The sequence below is a fragment of the Homalodisca vitripennis genome, chromosome 8 (assembly GCF_021130785.1).
Source record: "Homalodisca vitripennis isolate AUS2020 chromosome 8, UT_GWSS_2.1, whole genome shotgun sequence".
NCBI classification, from domain to species: domain Eukaryota; kingdom Metazoa; phylum Arthropoda; class Insecta; order Hemiptera; family Cicadellidae; genus Homalodisca; species Homalodisca vitripennis.
Genome location: NC_060214.1, coordinates 117,686,913 through 117,712,089, shown reverse-complemented (window position 1 = coordinate 117,712,089; position 25,177 = coordinate 117,686,913). Strand labels below are relative to the sequence as shown.

Genomic DNA, 25,177 nt, shown 5'->3' with positions numbered 1-25,177 from the left:
TTAAAAAACACAGATGAAGAATTTCAAGGGAGGTTTTCAATTAGAAGAAGCAACTACACATATTTCACGAAAAACCCAACCAACCATTACTGCAGCCCACATTCTGTTCAATATTACGATAACTCTAGATACACAAGATACATTCTATATCAATGTAAACACACTCTATGGTTCAGCCGAATAGAATTCCACGAAATCCCCGACCCGAGGGAGACATACCCATGGCAAGCGCATAGGCCCAAATGTAATTATCACCTTGGGCCTGATTGTATGAGGGACTGCACAGAGGGAGGGAGGGAGGGGGTACAGCAGATTCACCCCCCCCCCACCACAACACACGCACGCACACGCACACTGTGGTCCGATATCAGCAACGGTCAGCGTCCGGGTTATTTCTGGAACAGCCTCTAATTAACCGGTAGGCGCCGGTATTATCTAGATTTATAACCGCTTGTAAATCCAGACGCACGTCGCTTTGAATAGTGAGGACTGGTGTACGTAATTTTAATGGAGCGTGAAGAAGCTTTTGTTAATTTTACCGTTGAAACGAATAAAACGGTTAAGATATAATAATATCGCGGTAAAATGCCGTGTTCCCAAAAAAAAGCGCTTAATACAAATGAAGGTCAGGTTATGGTATGGATAGAGTTCGTCAAAAATGTTCAATTAAAGGTAATACGAACTATTATTCTTAAATTTAACATGATTACATTAATTCGTCCTAATGTAAGATAGAGAAAATATACACGGTTTAAAATACATTAATACTTTTTTTAAACCATAAGGGTAAGGGTTTCAAACTGTTCAAACACTATACAATCTTCAGTTTGTTTCCTTTCCACATTTTATTCTAGGCAAAGAATGCTGAATGGCTGTTTTACTGCAGTAATGAGGGCTGAAGTAATGGTCTGATAACACATTATCACACCCATTCCTCCAAATTACACTCATAAACTCCACACATACGAGAGTGTAATAAGCCATACTGTGGCTTTGAAATTACTAACTACCGTGTTACATCTTCGATTGCACTATCTGGTTGAGAGCTAACCTTTTACGTCACTGGATAATTTAGAGCTAACAAGATTAGTCTATTGTTGCATTACAACACATATAGACTGCAGTTACGGTACTGTAGTCGCAAAAGGATATCAAATCATTATACAAGAAATCGATTTTATCTATTAAATTATTAGCAAACAATCGAAATATTGGCACTTAAGATATAAAATAAATATACATAAAATATAATAAATATAAAATATTAAAATGTGTCATACACTGGAAACTGGCTTCTTTCTACATAAAACATTAGAATGCGTTTTTGTAGAAAATTTTGATATTTTGAAAAGAAATGCTATAGGTCGAAAATTGACACACTGTCTAGTCTCCACCAACTGAGTTCACCTTTGTGAACAGAGATAGCGCCAGCGTCAACCAATACGTGTACACAGTAGTGCAAGGAACTAGGGCAGTGAATAATTCCGCCTCGACGCCACTAGAGTTCGCTTGTGAATTTGTGTCACAACTTGACAGCATAGTATATCTCTCTGTACGAAGTGTATATTCTCTGCAGTACATCAGGAAGGCTAGAACAAAGCATCGTCTCCTAAGCAACCGTCAGACATTCTACATCAATACAAACGCGTGGCCAAATTGAATGACAATGATGAAGTGCACACAAAGGGCAAATCAAGTGATAATACACAATGTGAGGTATGCAGAAAACACGTTTTCCCGAACTTCGCGTCTGCTAAAATTCTCAGAAAGAGCACTCAATTGTAATGCCTCTGCCAGGAATAGATCCTTCGCAAGTTCGTGAGGTAAGTTCATGACAAACATTGGCCATCGCATTGATTTCTGAAAAGCTCAATTCTATGGTAACGCCTGAAAGATTAGCAAAGAGTTTAATGAAAGTGACCGGAATTTACTACCTTTTACATGAAATGTCCAAATAAATGCTGTTACCATCACAAACCTTCCATAATCAAACAGCCACTAAACAGTATCCTTGTGACGGTTCAGTCTACAGAAGGAAAACTTCTGGTGGCATTAAAATTACTACACAAGAAATTCGACGAATCTCTATCAAACGAAAGAAAAAAAGAAGTCATCATGTGAGAGATGCTCTTTTTGACTGACCCCGAGGAATTTACGAGAGCAATTAAAGAGTAAACAAATCTACTACCGCCGAAGTATACATTAGGGTCTACAGTTCGTTTTGGATTGCAACTATATTGCTAACAAGTTAAGGGATAGAAACATGTTGGTGTTGGAATGGAGGAGCAAACAGTGCAGAGCTGAGATCGCGGATATCAAATTGTGCAGTTACCGTCGACTAATTAACGCACGCTTGCTCGCTCATAACCTGACTTGGTACTTTGTAAAACGTTCGGATCTGTGCGCTACAACCGGAATATCATCCATTCGGCAAAGGCAACCGGGCGTTCACCAATTAGTCAGAAGAGCGCATGTACCACTGCCGCGCTCTACAGATCCACAATCCTCCATTCAATTCCGGTTGTCTCTTGTTCACTGTTATCATCGCTTGACATTTTCATTTTACAGCAGACGCCGGATCGGAAACACACAGTTAAAGCTTACCGTTCGATACTTCTTTTGATAATAAACGTGTACTGGAAGGCATTACATATATCATCAGGCTCTGACATAACATTATGCAACGATAGTCTTTGCACTAAAGCTTTATTGATCGTTTAGTGCTGTGGTTATAAGGGGAGGAGGGGGGTTGAAGTTCATCACAGTGTTGATAAACTTATTGAAAAATCTTAAATTATTAATTTTATAGTATACTCTTTTTGTCTACTAATTTGTTACTTCTGCGTGTTTCTCGTCGCGATCACGGCTATCCGTAGAACCAGCATAACAATGTTAGAATTTTACTCGTTCCTTTGCTACCATTTGACGATAAGTAACCAAGTACCAAGTTTTAAGTGTCTAGTCTAAGACCTTTTATTACGTTATCTCACAGACAGATAACAAAGGAGATGGCGAGACTTGTGTATTTAGTACTAGTACAAACATTGCACCTTCAAATCGTACAATATTTCGGCCTCCCTGTAGAAACCATCGTAAGTCGACAAATATTAAACCAGGACTTCCAGAACAAGTAATTTGCTTCCGCAGGTGAGGGAATGTGTCGAGCTTTATCGTGATTGGCGGGTGCTTAGCTAATCACTGATCAATATGGCTTCTTCGTAAAACGTTGCCAAGTTTTCGATAACCTGAAGCTGTTTTCTTTGTCGTCTTCTTTGAGATTTTTCAATTACTTTCTATCTCAATATTATTAATGCCATTTTGTTTTTTGTGTAGGTATATTTCTGTTATTGGTTTGTTACTGTTATTGTTATTATTATTATTATATATTTCATAAATACTTGCAATTTTGGGCTGGAACAAAAGATGTATTTTGGCGTAAATAAGTACATTTGTAGCACTGTACATTTCTACAACTTTTAATGTCCAACCAATATTTGTATTGTGATTTATAATCGTAACTAAATTGCGTGCAAGCTAAATATTACCCACAAGGCAGATCACATCAAAGGTAATGAATCTGCAGGACCAGGAGCATCACCTTTGCTCCTTGCCTGTAACAACCCCCCTCCCAACCCAAATCACCACCCCCTTAGTCCGTCACCGCCACATCTAGCCCTAGCTCTCTCTGCCTTGATTAAGGCCACCGTACCCCAAATCCAAATCCTCAAGGGCTGATTACCTTATTGTCACCGGCCCCGGGTATGTAGCGAGTAGGGGTGCCGAGGGGAGTTGTGGGGGGGGGGGGTATTTGAATAATTTATTGATCTCAATCAGTTGAGGCTTGGTTTGAACCTCGATTAACGGCCTAATACGTCACCGGCACACTGAACATAGTTAATGTGCAAGCCTGATTACTAGAGCAATTAGTTATGAAACTGAGAATGAATCTCAATTAGATGCAGAAAGACAAAAATGTGGTTTTATAATTGTAACAAATACTTTGCGGTACTACCGGTACATAACATAATGTATCACTAGTCTACCGGTACATAACAAAATGTACAACTAGTCTACCAGTACGTAAACAAATGAATGACTAATCTACCGGTAACGAACTCAATGGATAACTACCGGTATATAACAAAATGTATGGCTAGTCTACCGGTAATTAACCCAATAGATAACTACCGGCACAAAACAAAATGTACCACTTTACTAGTCTACCGGTACATAACCCAATACATAACTACCGGCACAAAACAAAATGTACCACTAGTCTACCGGTACATAACAAAATGTACAACTATTCTACCAGTACGTAAACAAATGAATGACTAATCTACCGGTAACGAACTCAATGGATAACTACCGGTATATAACAAAACGTATTTATTTATTTATTTTCCAACGGCAGCAGCCAATTTACAAATACAAGCATAGATAGTAGATACAGCGGAAAATAAAATTAATACGAACAGATGAAAAATCTACATAAAGTAACAAAATAGGTATCATACAAAATTTGATAATAAATAATTAGTATTCAAAGATGTATTACTAGTCTACCGGTAATTAACCCAATAGATAACTACCGGCACAAAACAAAATGTACTACTAGTCTACCGGTACGTAACTCAATCAATACATAACTACCCGCACACGACAAAATGTATCACTAGTCTACTGGTACAAAACAAAATGTATCACTAGACCACCAGTACATGACAAAATGTATCACTAGTCTACCGGTACGTAACCGTATGGATAACTACCGGTACATAACAAAATATATGACTAGTCTACCGGTACATAACCCAATGGATTACTACTGGTACAACACAAAAAGTCTACTGGAGTATAACCCAAGGAACCGCTATAAGTAGATAGCCTAATTTTATTACCACTAGTCTACCGGTACGTAATTAAATGAATTACTAAAGTATATAGCCTAATGTAGCACTCGTCTACTGGTACATGACATAATGGACCACCACTGTTACAAAGCCTAATGTACCACGAGTCTTCTGGTACTAGCCAACTGGTTACTACCGGTAGGCTACATAACCAAATGTACCACTGTACAGTCTAGTGCAAGTACGCTGTCACAACGTCCCGTTAAGTAGAGTACTTTCCCGAGACCGGCATCACTTAGCGGGGACAAGCATTAACGCCGGATTGAGATAGACAATTAACGCGTTAATTAACAACACGCCGACGCGACGCGGGAAGGATGCGGGTTAATACAATAGCGGAATGCGGGCGCTAGTCTACGTTGGTGTAGACAAGCCTCAGTATGACGTCAGCAGCTTTTTATGATGCAAGCTTGCGTAATTTTATTTTACTTTAAGATTAGGTTTAACCAGTACTGACGACATTTACTCTGGTTATCCGTACTAGGCTTAAAACCCGACTGTATTGACAACCATATTAATTTTACAAAGATAATTATGTAGGCTATTAACAATTATTTAAAAAAAAATTATTTATTTTAATAATTTTTCTAGACAAATTTGCAACGCATCCAGCTGTGTAACCGAGAACCTAGTCAACTGATATTTTCCCGTAGTGGGCAGAGAGTAAGGCCTCCCCCCCATTTTGTTCTAAGTTCTTGGTTAGTTTCTTTGTCGAGAACGATCTTTCAGCAGTACATGTCAGTAATACTGAATTATTTAAATAATAATAATCGTTTACTAAAAAATTAATTAAAAATGAAAATTTTGTGGGGGGGGGAGTTTGTGCCCCTTGGATCCCTTCGCTGGCTACGTCCTTCTCTGTAACGCTGTTTTGGTGCACATAAAAATTATCACTACACACATGTACGAGGTGTGTTCGAAAAGTAACGGAGATTTTTGAGTTTCGCGGGTTTTAAGAGTCCGATTTTTAAGATTTTTTTATTATGTTGGTACTCATGCTCCTGGACTATAATAAAAAGTCCAGCTGTATTCATTTTTTACTTTTTCACTGGCAGCTGCCAAGGTTAGCTCGGTGAGTATCATTTGATAATGAAATGGTCGAAGAATTTGTAACTTATCAAATTATGTGTGAAAATGAAATAAAGTGTGGGACAAGTTAGTAAAGGACTATAGTGAGTGTGTTATGAGTAAAACAAGGGTTTATAGTGGTATAACGTTTCAAAGATGGCCGTGAAGACATTGAAGATGAAGGGACGCCCCAGGACATCAACAACCGAGAAACACGTGAAACAGGTGGAATAAATTGTTATAAACTATCGCCATATTATGATCAGAGATGTCGCAGATGATGTTGGCAAATCAATTTGCTCACGCCATGAAAACTTTTCAAGTTCAACGCCGTTGGCGTTAAGCAATCCGAAAAAATGCCCGGATTTGAGGCAAAACAACAATGGCTTTTATACAATGACAATGAACTTCATTGATTGTTCGTGAATGTGTGCCCAACAACAATACTATAACGATGCCCTAGCCTACACATTGTTCGTGTCAATTTTATTGTTAGTGTATTATTATTTATTTTTTATTAATAAAAATGTATCGGTGAAAGAATTACAAGGTTGTCCCAAAGATCGAGTTTTAGAAGTGTTTCGAAGACTGGAAGAAGCGCTAGAACGAGCGCATAATATCTAATAGGGACTTTTTCAAGGTTACAACATCGATGTGGACTAATAAAAAATACGAAAACCCCGTTACTTTTTTAACACATCTCATAGCTTTGTCCCCGACATTTTTCTGGTGTTCTTATTTTACTTCAGATAAGATAATAAGGTATTGGTATTTGATGTGCTTTTTTCCATCCCTACTTTATACGACACACGTTATTGTTCTGTTTGTTAAAGAATGCATTACCGAAGACAGGGTTTCAATACTTTACTGCTTCTCATTACTTATCTACCGCTCTGGTTTATTAGCTTTGTTTTAACCGTCCTGTAGCACTGAAGAAGAAGAAGCCGATGGCTCTGCTGAAACTAAATAAAGCATCGCTTGATTAGAAAGGACGATTTAATGGCGAGAACCGTGGAGCTATACGAGATATAAAATGAAAGAAGTCGTAAAAGGGTTGAGATAAACCCATAACAACTGGATTAAATGTTGTTTACGACAATAAAGTTTGAGAAGTTTCCAGTCATAACAGTTGTTAACTTTAGTTTTCTTCCTCCTTTAAATTCGTTTAAAAACACCTTGATGTTCGCACCTTCCAGGAATCTAGTCCAAGATTCGTGTCTGATCAAAGTTTCCTGAGCGGATCTAAGAATTCATAATTGTTTTTCTTTCCACTGGGGTAACTTCCTCATTTCTCGTACATTTCGTGGTAAGGGAATTTTAAAGCTACGATCTGTACTGTATAAGCAATAATTTTTCAGTCTTCTTTTTTTAACACTAATAGCAATTTGATTGACTGAAGCTATGAAAGCTAGACAATAATCGTGCAAATTAAAATTCGTCAGTGAGTGTGATACGAAACAGCACATGGCAGCAAATCCGGAATAAGCATCGATTATAGCGCGACAGAATAATAAAATCGATTTACCGAAAACCGTAAAAAAGTTAGGTTAGGACGTAGCCGGATGAGGTAACCGTGGATCCATACGGTACAGTATTGCCGGGAGGGGCGGTGGAGGGGAATGTTGCAGCTGTTGCCATGGCAACTGGGCGGTCCGCGATAGGCCACGCCCCCCACGTGTTCGTGCGAGGAACAAAACAGCTGATCGCTCACTCAACTTCCCGCTTCCTCCTCTACAGCAGCTGCCAACTCGCGAGCCTCACAGCTGATTACACTTACGTAATTAACCGTAAACGTGTTCGCACGGTTCGAGTCACTCGGTTTGTGATGTACGACAGCGAGACAGGTGTAGTAATTTTCTTAGTTTTTGTAACGATTTAATCGTATATCGATAACACGTTTTCGATTCCATTGATAAATATTGTTTCTCTACTTGAGCCACCTTATTTTGCCATGTTACGAATGATTATCGTATTCTGATCCGGGCTGGGGTTTCGTCAAAATAATATTGTACTGTAGCATATTTCTACTTCCTAATACTTGTACAATATTTTCAGCATTCATTTCATCTATGTAAAACAGTGGGACATACTTAGTATTTATCTTTCTAAAGAGTAAAATAATTACATTCTGGTCAGGACTGTCCTAATTTTATTTTTTTTCTCCAACCATATGGCCTACTTGCCCACGTGGAATAAAACATGCCTCGCCTAAAATGTATATATTAGACAAAATATAGGCTACCAAATTTTAATTGTTAAACTGTAACCAAATTACTATTCGTCGGAAACAGAAAAATTCGGTTTGACTTAAATATATTTAGGGTCTTTTTTCCGGAATATCCACGCAATTATGAAAAATTATCTTTAAAATCTAGATTGAGACTACTATGATCAAGGAAAGTCTGCCTGCAGAAGCAAGGATATATCCAGACGATGCGATATTTCGGACAACATATACGTCAATAATATTATGTAGGCTAAGCAAACTGATCAACCAGTTACAAAACAAATCATGGTAAAACACTACTAGATTAGAGAAGCGCTTTGTTATTTTCCTATCGTATATAGGCGTAATGTTGTATGCTATAGTGGTTTATACTTCCCTTTCATCTTTCCCAACAAATTTTTCATTAACGTCAAATTTTGTTAGTTCAGATCTAATGTTGTAATGGTTTGTTTACGTTTCGGGAATTTTACTTTGAAAGAATGTGCAAAACAAATAAGCGTGATGCGTAAGAACATTTTATCACCGTGCAAAACATAAATCCATAGCCCGCCAAAACAATTAGTAACTTCAATACATTATCTACAAAAACTCAGCAATACTGTCAAAAACGATATTCCAAGAGATAAGATAGTAGGCCTACCCAAATTCAAACTAAGACCCACCTTATAATGCGTGCACCCTGAACCTTCTTATCGCTTGGCAAAGTCAACAAAGATAATTCCCGTGTTTCTTGCTCTGTAAGGACCACCTTATCGTCAGACTAGGATATAAAAGAAACTGGAGGTGACCCAATATTGCTCAGAATTACCTGTGTAATCGATATTAAAAGCGATAACATTTATCATGTTGATAACTTAATTCAAAACCAACATCATGACAAAGGTAGTTGAACATTTCTTGCAGCCTAGCTTGTAGATACAGACAATATTTCTTCATCGTGGTAACATTCCAGATAAAACAATGGGTTAACTAAATTAGTAATAACATTTATGACATGGAGGTACATAGTGGGGAGGGAGATTAGGCCTCAAGCCCCTCCCCCTTCCAAGAAAACAAATGTTTTATTAAAGCTCAACAAATTTCAGGGGGATCCTATTTTTGTAGGATATTTTATGCTTCCTTCAGTGTGTCAGCTCTCCCCCTCTAAATAATATTCTATATACGGCACTGATTTCAAGTGCTTCTAATAATCACAGTATTCTTATATTATTAGTTATTATACATACACCCTATATCACGGTTCAAACAAAATATTATAACTGTTCCTAAAACAAAGGGCTGAATTGAAATTTTGAAATAGCTTGACAAATGTTGATACTGTCCGACTATCCACACCACAGCATTTCTCTCAAACAATATTTTCCCCTAGTAACAATAAATAAATAGGCCCAGCAAACGGTGTAAAACGTACATATTTACATGGCCGCCTTTATTTATTGCCTGCTTTAATTGTTTGATGTCAAAAATGGAGCAAATCCAACTGTTAAAAAACATTCATCGCTAACAAATAACGGATCGCGTAATGGGATATTGCGTCGGGAAACCGCATCACTGTTCGCGTGTTGGGTGACGCACGGCAACAGCGCGTTACGTCAAACCATACAACTACAAACAATTGTACTAATTTTTTGTATAAAAGATAAAATATAATAAATTGAATCTAAACCTACGAATTCTTAGGTTTTCAAATACAAGAGCTGTATCGTATTCCTCGATTTGGGACTTAGGTCCACGCCTATATATCGCTGAAAACTTGAGGGTAGTGACAGTTAGTCCACGCCGACACCTGCGGACTAACTGTCCTACTTTTCAAAACTGATCTGGCCATTATTGATTTTAGTCCCATAAGACTTACTTTGTGCACTGTTGCTTCCACCTTTTTTCGCACAGCGTACTGCTAAATCGAAATAGTATTCGAATACTACCCGGGTATTCACATATTCGAATAGCCTACATCATAATTTCAAATATTTTTGAACGAAGTCCATAGTAGCATTATTTCTATCTGGAAGAATTTAATTCAAACCTACAGTAGTCATTCGTTTGGACTGATACTATTCAAATAAAATATTCAAGAGCTGTATCGTATTTACTTGGGGGGGGGGGGAGGAATTCAAGGTCGTTTCACTACAGGCGGACCCCATCCACACGCACCCCACAAACGTACAACAAAGAAATAAATTAAAAGATAAAAAAAATCAAAATTAGGTTGTAAAAATGGTTCTGACGACGATGTAACCAAAGTAATATTGATACAACACCGGATTTGAATCGATTGTCATTAAAAACGAACGACTAAGGATAAAATATGCGACCTCAGCTCGATAATGAGGTCGATTGAGATTCCATAAAACTTCGACAATCTATCTTGAGGTCCTCAATACGAGGGTTCCGGATAAACACGGGCTTCAAGCAAGTGCTTTATTTCTTTTATCGGCGGGAACTTCCAGGTTCTACCGGGGTAAAGGAGCCTCGCGCCGCGACGAGACTTGTGCAATTCAATTAAAACTTTACCGAGTAATGAATTTCGCGTCCTGAAATTGAATTTAGTGCGTTTCGCGGTTCCCAATTTATAGTCCACCACCATTTTAGGCATCCCAGAAATATGTTTTTTCGTTTTCTTCGAACAAGAAGTTTATAAATTGCACTTAGTCCTATAAGAACATTAGTGTTGCTTCCGGAGTGACATGATATTCAGGATGGGTAAGGTTAGGGGGTAGGGGCTTCTTCCTCCCTATCGAGATCCATGAGGAAAAGTTAGGGCACTAATCTCAAAGTCATGTCTCCCCGGAAGAAGGGGAGGCCAGCTCTGAACCAGCCTCTCCAGTCAAAGTAGACAGGGGGTAGCACACCCTTGTTGAGGCTAGCAAGAACCTCTGAAGGGTAGGGAACAATGCCCCACCGACTCCATAGCTATCTCCCGCAGTAGACTAGACCTGTCGAATTGCCCTTGAACCCCAGAATCTTGATATTTGCGGTTAGTGATGTGCCGCTCCTGGACATCCATAAGGTTGTCCAGATTTAAGTGACACATCGGTTTTTGCTGTGCCCAGTGGTGGGTTCAACTGGAAGGTATAAACGAGCCAGAAGTGATTCCTACTGGGCACCGGAAATATGTTAATGGAATTAAAAAAAAGGTTTCCACATATTGTTTTGGAAATTCGCACCCATACAGGACGATTTGAGGGCTCAAACCCAGCACAAGGCGAAATCACAACAGCGGTACCTACATCATTGTGAGAGAACGCAATTAAAATCGGCTCAAATTTTGCGAAAGTAATCCGGGCACAAAGGTTCCTTTGCGTTAGTCAGGATGTCGGAATACCAGATGTGAATCAACCACTTGGTAACCTCCTAGGATAAAAACGAGCGATCCAGAGAGAAAACGCGTTTCGTACAACTAGTACACACGTCTAATCTACAGGAAGTGCCACATAACGCTGGGCTTATCTTGGAACGGCGTTTTCGTTGCTTCATTGGGTCAATGCTATAGCAATACATGGTCTTAAGCGCGACCTAGATTTGGATGTAGTTTCTGAATTTCTTTTCCGTACTTGCAGTAACAACTCTAAGTTGCATTGACCACTTGGAGTTATATTTACACAACGGAATTATCTCATCAATTTATAGCATTTTTTATGTAAGCATACAGCTGCTACTAGAGTTTCTCTCAAATGTGGCAGATGTTTTGGTTACAATGGAGCATCAAAGTGCTCTACGAAACGTAAAGTAAGTCTCGCACACCAAACCGACGACAAAGCACTTTATCAAATGTGTTAGTTAGTAATTTACTTAAAATGTTGAACTAAAATCGTTTACTAACTTGCCTATCCGCGATTTTCTCGTTGCCATGATGGTTACCTATAGTACTTTTGTAGATATATATAGAATATGTTCTGTTTAGTTTTGATCAGGCCCGTGCGCATGGGGGGGTTTTGGGGGTTCAAACCCCCCCCCTTGAAGATTGGGATATATCATATTGTTTCCATATATCAGTTTAATTGTGCTCTATTGCGCCGTCAGTTTACGCGCATGCGCGCGCAAATATTTCCAATCGTTTGATTGCGCGCGCTTTCCGCCTGATTTGTGTTATATATACTGTTTAAAAATTGGAGCTCCGACGCGCTACACAATTGGTCGCGCGGGACCAAAAACGGAGCGCGCATGCGCGGACCAGAGCGATAGAGCGACGGAGCGTGCAGCGCTCAGTCCTCCTGCAGCCACGAATAGGTGTGAATATTTTGTGTATTAATTTTTAATCTATTACTTATTTAAGTTTCTTCTTTTTTATTTCATAAAATAAGTATAGAACCCCCCCCCCTAAATAAAATTCTGCGCACGGCCCTGGTTTTGATCTTTAAACACCAACATTGATAGTTCTTGATCTCTTTAGAACCTATCTATCTAGACGACACTATCTTAAAAAGAATACTGTCGGACGTAAAACCTGTAAATCAAAAAGGTTTTATTCGGTTTGCCGATAACAGTAAAAAGAATACTTAACAGAATTAGTGGTATGTGTATAAATGACACCTTTACTATTTGGAAAAGTATAAATATGAAAATATAAAATGATCTAAATTAATCATTTTCAGAAACACATTTTTAGGAGCACGAAGAGGAATTTATTTAATCTCCTTAAAACTCTAACCTGTACACGTACAATTTCAGATTCCATTATCAGCTGCCACGGCACTCGTTTTGCATCACAACAGTGATTAAACGATTAATACAAAGGCGCTAACACTTGATTAGCTAAATACTACACTAAATACACTCTCTTACCATATCCCTTCATTCTGACCTTCTAAAAATGTGCAATTAATTTTTCATGTGAATTCTAAACAAAAGCTGTAAAAATCCTATATGTCCCGAAAGACGGTCTAACTTAGTTAAATCAAATTATGAAGATGTGTTTTGTAAAATTTATTATTTTATAATTATTTAAAATAACTCGGAAACGACCAGCGCTGCCCGCAATAAACGAAACCTGTTTGAAAAATTGTACTTTCAAAATAGTGGTTAACAAATTTTTAGACCCAAGATAAAATGACAATGAGCAATGCTGAGTTTTGTATTCGCTCGGTCAAGAAATAACTCTAAGGCGGTAATTTATAACAATTGTTTGATATAATTATAATATTCAAACTCAAAACAGTAGACATGTAGGCATAGTCATCTTGTATACAAATTTGGTTTTAATCGAACAACAAGTTCCCGAGTTATGGATGTTCAAAGTTTGGTTGAGAAGCGCCCAAAATCGGCACCTTACATCGTCCTTATCGACACAAAACTGATTGGTTATTGTTTGTCGACAATTGCATTGCTGTATTAACGTAGAAATAAACAAGTACAATTTACTGCAACTACTGTTATTGTAGTCCTACTAGTTACTTTTGGTTGACATTTATACTCTTTGATCCGAGAGTGATAGGTATATTTGTCTTCAATGATCCTTTTGTACAAAATGGCACGACACTGTGGTTTGGACGAATAAAAAAAACCTCCTTGAGCGAAATAAATCGAAAGACGACCCCTAATGAAATAGACCTCCAGTGATAATGACGTAACACATTGAGAGCTCCACCACAACGGCGAATTATCGGGGTTTACAATCGTGCCCTAATCCTCCCGCGAAAGCGCGGGTGAAAACAAAACAGCTGATACACCGCGAACAATGGCGGAGGGAGAAAATTAGAGATAATGGTTTAATTAATGGCCGCTAAGCGCGATATGTGGAAAATAATCTCTGTTCTCGTAGTGTAGCCAAACAAAACCGATGGCCCGCGGGTAAATGACGGCTTTGACATTCGGGACAAGGGGTGGCGGTTGGGTTGGGGGGGGGGTTACATGCGTCATCAATGCTACAGAACCAACCCGTCAATAGTGCATCTGCCATCTGCATCTCTGCATGGCGAAGCGAGCATATTGACGTACTGTTCATTTGTGACCCCTAGAAGAGAAATCACTTTCTAGTAAATACAATTCCACTACTAACTAGCCTACCTCAACGTGGTTATTTAATGCACGCAGTTACTAAAACACCATTAGATAAGACTAATACCGCATTTTACGGTCGATTCACATTATTTTCTACTCTGATCGTGGTCGAATAAAAACAAATTTGCGGAGAAACCCTGTAACTGCATCAATGTATAATGGCAGTGGACTATTAGATATTGTGATCAAACCCCGTTTTGGAAAAACAATACACAATTAAAGTATTCATTCATTTCAATTTTTATGTCAAGTTTACAGTTTACATGTAGTCAATGCGAAACAGTAAAATTAGGACTCTGGAACATCCAAAAGGTTTTAAACTAAAAACAATTCAAAGTTGTAATCCAAATTTAATAATATAGCCTATGACGTAAATTAAATAAAACTACTAATTACAAACAAAAAGAACATCAATAAACGCGATCTGGCTCAATAAAACAATAAGAATTAATCTTACACACGGAAGTTATGTCAGTACGGCCAAAAAAGTGGTAACAACAACAAAACAAAACAAAGAGAATCCCTCCCTCCCCACTCCCCCCACCAACACACATACGAAAAGTTAAGGGGGAGGAGGGGTGATTGCGAGAGGGGGGAGTTGTCACAGCTGCCCGATGACTCATTGTACGCGGTAAGTAGCACCCCTTCCCGAAAGCATATATTTGGGCTGAGCTTGTTCACCCCTTTCCAGCAAACTCATTTGAATATTTTGAAGCAAGCCGCTTAACGGACGTGTTTGTTTTTTTTCGTGTAGCCATACTCAGGACACACCTCCACGTGATTGTCAAGTCGAAAAACGTCACCACTCTTGGAGGCAGATCGGAGAGTTTGCATCATGATTTTGACTTCGAAGTTGCCTTCAATATGGATCCTTGGTCGGAATCGGCGTACTTGAGACAGGAAAAAGTAAGATTCTCTTGGTCGGCCTTGTTTATTGGCTAGAAAAGGAAACGAACCTTTAATACATCTCAGATTACCAGGGGCGTGCACCGGAATTTATTTCGAGGGGGGTTATTGTTCAGAGATTTAAGCGCATCGAATATAAGGAAATGAAAATATGGCTGATTTTAAGTAATTTCTAACTGAAAACACTCATAAGGTAAAACAAAACCACGGGGAGGAGGAGGGGGAGAACCCCATGCACCCTTATGGGTACGCCTGTTATTAACATTTGCATTGGGGTAAGTAACGTATTTCATTTCCAAATTACTACCTGGTTTCAATCATAAATAACTGAAAACACTTATAAGGTAAAACGAAACCAGGGGGGGAGGAGGTGAACTCCATGCACCCTTATGGGTACGCCCGTTATTAACATTTACTTTGGGGTAAGTAACATCTTTTATTTCCAAATTACTACATTCGCGATTTTACGGTATTAGCCTATACAATACTTGTGAAACTCTAAATAATATTAAATGAATAATACGTGCGATACGCCTTTCGGAAAAAAGTCTAGGGCCGGGTGATTAAATAAAAATTAAACTTGAATCCGTAATAAACATTATTACGGGCGCGTCATGGGTCCGAGGGAAGAAAGCTAGCGAGTGTGACGCGAGTAGGACTACTGTACTGTGAGTTTGTGGCTTTCTAACCTCAAACACGCCACAAGTGTCACGATCATCTGCCGCGACTCAGCTGATCCTATGACGCTCCACAGCTGGACCACGTACACAGAGAAAGACCCATTCCATAGAGTTATATTCAGGATGACCAATTGAATTCGGAGCACTATGTGCAGTGCTTTTTCAATGTTTTTCGGTGTTTAAAGGTGTAAAAATAAATTAGAATCCCGTTTTATTTTCAATACTAATGGAATATATTGAATAATTTCAATAATATAAAATATTTTCAATATTAATGGATTTCGATGTTTTCAATTACGAGTTTTTAATTGCCTGATATAAATTTCAGCGGAAACTTAACTCCGCTTTAAAAAAAAAGGTGATATTGCTTTTCGTTATTTAATTTAGTACTTTGGTATTATCCAGTGGTAATTCCTCGAGCTTAGATCAAGTGGGCGCTCGAAAAATGTCAACTTTCTACCTTTTTTAGTCTAATAACAAATAGTAGATAGGGACAGAGTCGCCTCCGAATAAACATTTTTCAAAGTCCCTTTAATTCTTGGTTTAAAATAAGTTTATCGTAAATATTTACGACGTACGTCATTCGTCAATTCTTCCAAATGGGCCCAGCTGTGCTAAATAGACCTGTTGAAATACGATTAAATCTCGTGAACATTTTCTCCAAACCAGACAAAACACAGGAATAGGTCCAATTTCCATGCCGTGCAAAATTGGAATGAACGTATTTATTTATTTATTTCCACGGCAATCGCCATTTTTTACAATACCATTTCATAGTAAAATAACATAACAATATAGAATAAGAGTGCAACAAACGAATACAACAACTGATACAGTTGGATAACAAAAACTTGATAACGACTAAATTAATAGATAACAATACTTCAATAACATCAACAGGTAACCATTAAAAATTATAAAATTGAAACTATCTTAAAACTATCATTTTAAAAAAACTCTTCCATTAACTTACGAAGACACTGCCCATACAGAGCACCCACAAAATAGGCGGTGGGGGGGGGGGGGGGAAGCGGTCGAGGCTGCATGAAGGTTTTAGTCCGTCTAAAATTTTAAATAGACAAAAATTAATAGTTACCCGCGACTTCACACTCAATTTTCAATATCAAAGGCCGTAGATTTTTTAGTGAAAGAGACTAAATTGGTCTTTGCAATCTGCACAACACTACTAATCAAGCACTGTATAATTATTAAATATTTTCGTAAACTTTAATATCAACAAATGCATCTGCCACTTTGGTGAGCTTCAGCTGAAAGTGTCAACAGCTGTTAAAAGAGTCTGTTAACTTTGGATTACGTGTCGTAAACATCATTTTCATTTCATTTCATTTCATTTCATTTATTGAGTCAACGGTAAACCATTTCGTACATATCAAGTAACAGATGGCATGCCAGAAATTAACAAATCCAATTACATCATAATTATTTTCCAGAATTATTAAATATTCTGAAAAACTTTTCCGATGTTTCTCACCTTTTAAACCTTCCCTGGGCTTCCACCAATAATTCAAGATCAAAATTAGCCAAATCGGTCCAGCCGTTCTCGGGTTGTACTGAGATTAACAAACGTTATTTCATTGTTATATACATTACTGAGATGTGACTTTTCACACGTTGCCGGTGCGGGGACGTCGACCGAATACCGGAACCGGAAGTCACCCGCATCTGTAGAATTATCGTTGATACCGGACTGACCGCCATATAATGGTATGATGTGGTTAAGGATGTTCCCGTTCAAACGAGATGAGATCGTCCGTCGTTCTGTTTTTCAAACAAGACGTGATTTGCCATCAAGTTATACCGTTTCATATACACAAGATCATTACTCATGTAATTGTAAATTACACGGTTTTAATGCGCTACAACGTACAATTTACTAGAATTACTGCAACGAATTGCTCATCGACCGATCGGTTCACAGCCACATAAACATGCTTAATAGCTCAAGTTTAACGCTTTTATAATCGAGTGAAAGTTTTTGTTGAGTTAAACGTGGTCATGACTTAATTAAACACTGCAGCTGCGTGAGCGCTACATTTATTTACAGACAATATTTTAAGATGGTGCAATGCTATTCTGAATTCCACATAGGATGCATACGTACATCGTTGTACTCACTGAAAACATTGCCGTTAACAAAATCATCCACAAACCGCCAAACTGTTTGAAATACAAACTACTTCTGTAGAGTTGATATTCGTTAGACACAAATTTGTAAATAGCTTATTAGTTCAGGAGCCAGAGTGTGTATTACAAGGACCCAAATCGATTTCTCTTGAAATCGATAAAGGAATTTCCCGCCAGAAATAAGTCGATTGTCAGCGGCGCAGTTTTGGTAGTGTTACCAAAAGAGTTGACATGCGAAGTGGTAAAACTTATATTTCTAAGGTTACATTTTTCTTAGCTTCCCATAATAGAATCAATCGTAGGACATGAACAAGAATGTTACATCCGCGTCAACTAACCATAAACAGAGACCCTTAAAGAGGTATCTGACGATGATATCACTGTTATTTATGCGACTGGAAGTCAGCTTTAACTGTATCAAGCGAGAAAAATATAATCCGAGGAACAAAATATAGTTTCGTATTTTCCCCCTTTTGGTGCCCTCACGTTTCGACCTCTACCAAAACCAAAATTAGTATTTTAGATGATCGATTTTTGGGAAAAAATGGCTCTATTGTATTCGAGAAATCAGGTTATGTGCGTATACAGTGTACCTAGACTAAGTTTGTAGATTATACTGAGCGCTTTTTTATATTTTTTACATATATTATTACTTAAAACAGTACGATAACCGGGAAATGTAAAAGCAGAATAAAATTTCGAAATAAAAGATGCTACAATACAACTTTGACAGTGACAATTCAGACACTAATCAAGCAATTGGTAGTTCCTAGGTCTGGCCATAAGATCGCGCTATTTCTCCTAACTTTCAACGCACTGGTGATTGCGCGATCAATCTTTTGACCATATTAACAAACTGGATTGTCTACTGATGCCCCTACGAAGCACTGACTGTTGTTGACGGAGGTAGACCGTACTGCTACTGTACGCGGGTGTCGAGGCTACAACGTAATTAACGTAATAAATAAATGCGACAAACAGAGCTCGTATTGAATGCAGAGATAATAGCCGGGGGAATTATTTAATTAAAACCGTAATGAGTGAGCAGCGCTGTGCCAGGCGCGGCGCGAGGCATTAGCCAATTGCAGTGCTCTATCGCTGCCCAGCACGATAGCTACTGTAAGAGACGCGGTGCGCGGCATTAGCCAATTGCAGTGCTCTATCGCTGTCCAGCACGGTAGCTACTGTGATAGACGCGGCGCGCGGCATTAGCCAATTGCGGTGCTCTATCGCTGTCCAGCACGGTAGCTACTGTGATAGACGCGGCGCGCGGCATTAGCCAATTGCGGTGCTCTATCGCTGTCCAGCACGGTAGCTACTGTGATAGACGCGGCGCGCGGCATTAGCCAATTGCGGTGCTCTATCGCTGTCCAGCACGGTAGCTACTGTGATAGACGCGGCGCGCGGCATTAGCCAATTGCGGTGCTCTATCGCTGTCCAGCACGGTAAGCTACTGTGATAGACGCGGTGCGCGGCATTAGCCAATTGCGGTGCTCTATCGCTGTCCAGCACGGTAGCTACTGTAAGAGACGCGGCGCGCGCGGCATTAGCCAATTGCGGTGCTCTATCGCTGTCCAGCACGGTAGCTACTGTGATAGACGCGGCGCGCGGCATTAGCCAATTGCAGTGCTCTATCGCTGTCCAGCACGATAGCTACTGTGATAGGGCCAGTCCTTTTCATATTATACGTCAACAGACTGAATTCTTCAATCCAGAATGGAAAAGTGGTTCAGTATGCTGACGAGACGACTCTGCATCAGATCAAAATCAAAACAAGATCTCGAGGTGAAATCATTCATTGAGGTGAATTCATGCATTGAACTCTATCTCTCAATTTGAAAAACAAACAGTTCGAAATCAAATGTGATGAATTTTTGCCTTCGGCAACAAGAGCATTGGCAACGACCCGCAGTGATGGTGGATGACGTACTCTTGGAAGAAGCAGAATCCATCAAATTCCTTGGAATGTACCTTGATCGAGGACTGACATGGGATGATCACATTGATAGAGTCTGCTCAAAGGTTGCTTCAGGCATTTATGTTTTACGCAACCTTTCAAAAATTTTGTTCCATGGATGTATTGAAAACGGGCTTATTTTGGTCTCATACATCCACATTTATCTTACGGCCTTAGGCTGTGGGGAAAGTTGTTCTAAATACAAATTCGAAAGAGTATTTAGAACACAAAAGAAAGCCATCAGAATTCTTTCAAAACTGAATCCTAGAGAGTCGTGTAAAGGATCCTTCAGGAGCTTGGATTGCTGACTTTACCCTGTCTCTATATTCTCGAGGTCGCCCTGTGATAGACGCGGCGACTAAAATGGCATTAGCCAATTGCGTGCTCTATCGCTGCCCAGCACGGTAGCTCACTGTGATAGACGCGGCGCGCAGCATTAGCAATTGCAGTGCTCTATCGCTGCCCAGCACGACAACTACTGTAAGAGACGCGGTGCGCGGCATTAGCCAATTGCAGTGCTCTATCGCTGTCCAATCATCAACAGGCTCCCTGAGGAAATTAAACATCGCGAAGATCCCAAAACATTCAAATTGCAGTAAAACGCCTCTTGGTGTTAAAGGCATTTTAGCTACTGTAAGAGTTCATGCGGCGCGCTGGGATGAAAATCCTTGAAATTATCAACAAACAATTTCCCAGTCCTGATGTCCAGTTACCATGAAATTCCAAATACTTGTTAACGCGGCGCGCGGCATTTATTGACTCTCACATTTAAGTATTGTGTGTTTAATACCTCAAATGTTGACGCATGCAATGCAATTGTGAAATTGTTGATTGTTGATGCAATAAAGAATATTGCAGTGCTCTATCGCTGTCCAGCACGGTAGCTACTGTGATAGACGCGGCGCGCGGCATTAGCCAATTGCGGTGCTCTATCGCTGTCCAGCACGGTAGCTACTGTGATAGACGCGGCGCGCGGCATTAGCCAATTGCGGTGCTCTATCGCTGTCCAGCACGGTAGCTACTGTGATAGACGCGGCGCGTGGCATTAGCCAATTGCGGTGCTCTATCGCTGCCCAGCACGGTAGCTACTGTGATAGACGCGGCGCGCGGCATTAGCCAATTGCAGTGCTCTATTCCTACAGTGTTATGGATAAAACTATAGTTTATTAAATGTACAAAAACATTCCACCAATTCCCCCAAGGAACGGGGAAATATACCATATTTGTACTTTTCGGACATTTGCCATCGTTTAATGATACAATACAATCCATAAAACAATTTTCGAGATCTGCAATCTTCTTCAGGTAAATGACTAAACGAATGCATGACTACAACCTAGATTAAAGCAAAAGCAAAGTGCTCAGTTTTCAATACATTATGCTGAAGGTTAATTAATTATTAACAGTTATTTCCAGCAACAACTAATTAATTTAACTCAGAAATAAAATGCCGCAAATGTCCGAGATTTGGCTGAACAGCGTGGACAAGTAAACGTAGGTGGTGAGGGAGAATGCCTGACTGTTATCACTGCAGCGTTGTCAAATTGTGCTGCCTCCGCGGGAAACTCTGAATGGCTCGAGTATAGAAGTTAATTTGCTTGCTTCTTAAGCTACTTTAAAGAATGCATACGCCTTTATTTTATCCGTAGTTATTTTTCTGTAGAAAAAGAGACGCTTTGCACTCATTAAATTGCGATAGTCAAGTCATGTTCTTACAACAAGGATGACCTAAGTATAACCACTCCTTTCTACCACGATTGCACCAAGTACAATTTTATTTAAATGCGAAAATGACCTAAGCAAAATTGCTTAAATAATGTAGACACTTGGTTATGTTGACTTGAACTCGATGCAGTTAGAACAATCACCCATCACACAAACAAAGAGTAAAGGATACATTTCCTGGAAGAAATCGATGTGGGGTGGCTGCAGGATGTCAAGAGCGGACAGGACCTGGAACATAAAACAGTAAGGATTAGCAATTTTCATAGCAACATTGCATCACTTTTACATATACGCTACATATTTTGTATACATAATAATGGTGAAATTAGAACTATTTTTAAAATTAAATGTTAACAAAGTATGCTTCGTAAGACAAAATATGTTTATGGACTTTTCCTGAATATTTCACTTAAGAGCGCGCGCTGGAGTAATATGGGCTTGAGAGTTGTAAAGAAACTCAAATTTCAGTGTCTCAATGCTGATGAACTGTAAAAATATTGATTTGGTGTCTCAGTGCTGGTGGACTGTAAAAAGTTCGATTTAGTGTCTCAGTGCTGATTGACTGTAAAAAGGATCGATTTAGTGTCTCAGTGCTGATAGACTGTAAAAAGATCGATTTAGTGTCTCAGTGCTGATAGACTGTAAAAAGATCGATTTAGTGTCTCAATGCAGATGGACTTTAAAAAGATCGATTTAGTGTCTCAGTGCTGATAGACTGTAAAGAGTTAGATTTACTTCCGGTTTGCACCAAAATGTTTCTTTTTTATTTCCTTTAAACGATGTCACATTTATTTCAATGGTTCAAAACGTCTAGAAATAACAGGGGTGGTCACTGTCTGTTAAATAACCCTGTATGTACATAGTTTAAGCCGAAACCGTACGGCCTGTTTGATGTGGGTTGTATAGTTCCAAATAGCTATTTTACTAAGGAGTCTCAAAGAATAATGCGAAGTTAAATGTATATGATAATTTGTATCAAACATTTATTCCAGAAATGTTAATTTATCTTTTACCTAACATTTTCAGATATATATTAAAAATCAACTGACTTGACGACCATTTTATGCCAATAACCATAGGTCGATGCTGCCAGACATATCGCACAATTGGCCCAGAATAAATTAAAACACACAAGAAGGGCTTTTGCTTTTGCCAGTCGCCAAGGGCTGCCAATTAATTGGCGATTCAGGACGAAATCAACCAATGACGCGGCTCCGATCCTTTTTGTGCGATTGAATCTTATAACGAGAAACAGGAGCGAATTTCATCGGGCCAATTAATTTTAATTAACATTCCTTATGAAACATCTTGCAGTCTCTGATTAAACGCTTTGTTAATTCCAAAGAAAACATCCAATGAGTGGGAGCTAACACAATTAATTAATTAATTAGTAACGGAGCGGAGGAGGAGGATCACGTCTATTTCACATTCTCCAGTTTTCCTCTAATAATTTGTTTTGACTAGATCACGTTTGCCATTCCAAATCGCGCTTCGTCAGGTTTCCTTTATGCAGGGTGTACAAATAGTCCCACGCACGGGCTTGATAATTCCCGAAAAATTACAGGTAAAGCAATAAAACTTGGTACATCATTACTGTACCTATAAATCTACTTTTTAAGTAACTACAGTTTCTTTTTGTTATGACAGTTTTTTGTTATCTGCTATGACAGACGCTCTCCAAATTACAGTGAAATGTGAAATGATAGGATTGCTCCCAATAACAGTGAAAGGTGAAATGATGTGATTGATCGCAATAACCGCGAGAAGTGAAATGATGGGATTGCTCCCAATAACCGCGAGAAGTGAAATGGTAGGATTGCTCCCAATAAACGCGAGAGGTGAAATGATAAGATTGATCACAATAACCGTGAAAGGTGAAATGTAGGATTGCTCCCAATAAACGCGAGAGGTGAAATGACGGGATTGCGCCCAATAACCGCGAGAAGTGAAATGGTAGGATTGCTCCCAATAAACGCGAGAGGTGAAATGATAAGATTGCTCACAATAACCGTGAAAGGTGAAATGGTAGGATTGCTTCCAATAACTGCGAGAGATGAAATGATATGATTGCTCCCAATAACGGCGAGAGGTGAAATTATGGGATTGCTCCTAATAACCGCAAGAGGTGAAATGATGGGATTCCTCTCAATAACCGCAAGAGGTGAAAAAGAGGATTGTTTCTAATAACCGCTAGAGGTGAAATTATGGGGTTGCTCCCAATAACCGTGAGAGGTGAAAAAGAGGATTGATCCCAACAACCACGAGAGGTGAAATGATGGGATTGCTCCCAATAACAGTGAAAGGTGAAAAAGAGGATTGTTTCCAATAACCGCTAGGGTGAAATTATGGGATTGCTCCCAATAACCGTGAGAGGTGAAATTATGGGATTGCTCCCAATAACCACGAGAGGTGAAATTATGGGATTGCTCCCAATAACCGTGAGAGGTGAAATGGTAGGATTGCTCCCAATAAACGCGAGAGGTGAAATGATAAGATTGATCACAATAACCGTGAAAGGTGAAATGGTAGGATTGCTCCCAATAAACGCGAGAGGTGAAATGACGGGATTGCGCCCAATAACCGCGAGAAGTGAAATGGTAGGATTGCTCCCAATAAACGCGAGAGGTGAAATGATAAGATTGCTCACAATAACCGTGAAAGGTGAAATGGTAGGATTGCTTCCAATAACTGCGAGAGATTAAATGATATGATTGCTCCCAATAACGGCGAGAGGTGAAATTATGGGATTGCTCCTAATAACCGCAAGAGGTGAAATGATGGGATTCCTCTCAATAACCGCAAGAGGTGAAAAAGAGGATTGTTTCTAATAACCGCTAGAGGTGAAATTATGGGATTGCTCCCAATAACCGTGAGAGGTGAAAAAGAGGATTGATCCCAACAACCACGAGAGGTGAAATGATGGGATTGCTCCCAATAACAGTGAAAGGTGAAAAAGAGGATTGTTTCCAATAACCGCTAGAGGTGAAATTATGGGATTGCTCCCAATAACCGTGAGAGGTGAAATTATGGGATTGCTCCCAATAACCACGAGAGGTGAAATTATGGGATTGCTCCCAATAACCGCAAGAGGTGAAATGATGGGATTGCTCCCAATAACCGTGAGAGGTGAAAAAGAGGATTATCCCAACAACCACGAGAGGTGAAATTATGGGATTGCTCCCAATAACCGTGAGAGGTGAAAAAGAGGATTATCCCAACAACCACGAGAGGTGAAATTATGGGATTGCTCCCAATAACCGTGAGAGGTGAAAAAGAGGATTATCCCAACAACCACGAGAGGTGAAATTATGGGATTGCTCACAATAACCGCGAGAGGTGAAATGAAGGTATCGCTCAAAATAAACGTGATAAGTTAAATTATAGGATTGCTCCAAATAACCGTGAAAGGTGAAATAATAGGATTAGACCTCTATGTCCTCTTCAGAAAAGTTTCGACAAGGATCCATTTCATCAAGTTTCAGAGGATATCAGGACATTCAAGGAGTAAGTAAGATGCTGAAAAACAGTCGTATTGTGCAACTAATAGGGTTGATTT

At 39.2% G+C, this 25,177-nt stretch overlaps 1 protein-coding gene across 2 annotated transcripts in view; it reads right to left on the bottom strand.

The window, feature by feature from the left end:
• LOC124367983 (serine/threonine-protein kinase NLK) overlaps positions 1-25,177 on the bottom strand; it is a 247,457-nt gene that overhangs the window by 48,691 nt on the left and 173,589 nt on the right. For both annotated transcript variants that reach the window (XM_046825243.1, XM_046825242.1), the window contains exon 3: positions 21,794-21,849. In XM_046825243.1, the coding sequence (XP_046681199.1) occupies positions 21,794-21,849 (56 nt within the window). The remainder of the gene's footprint in view (positions 1-21,793; positions 21,850-25,177) is intronic.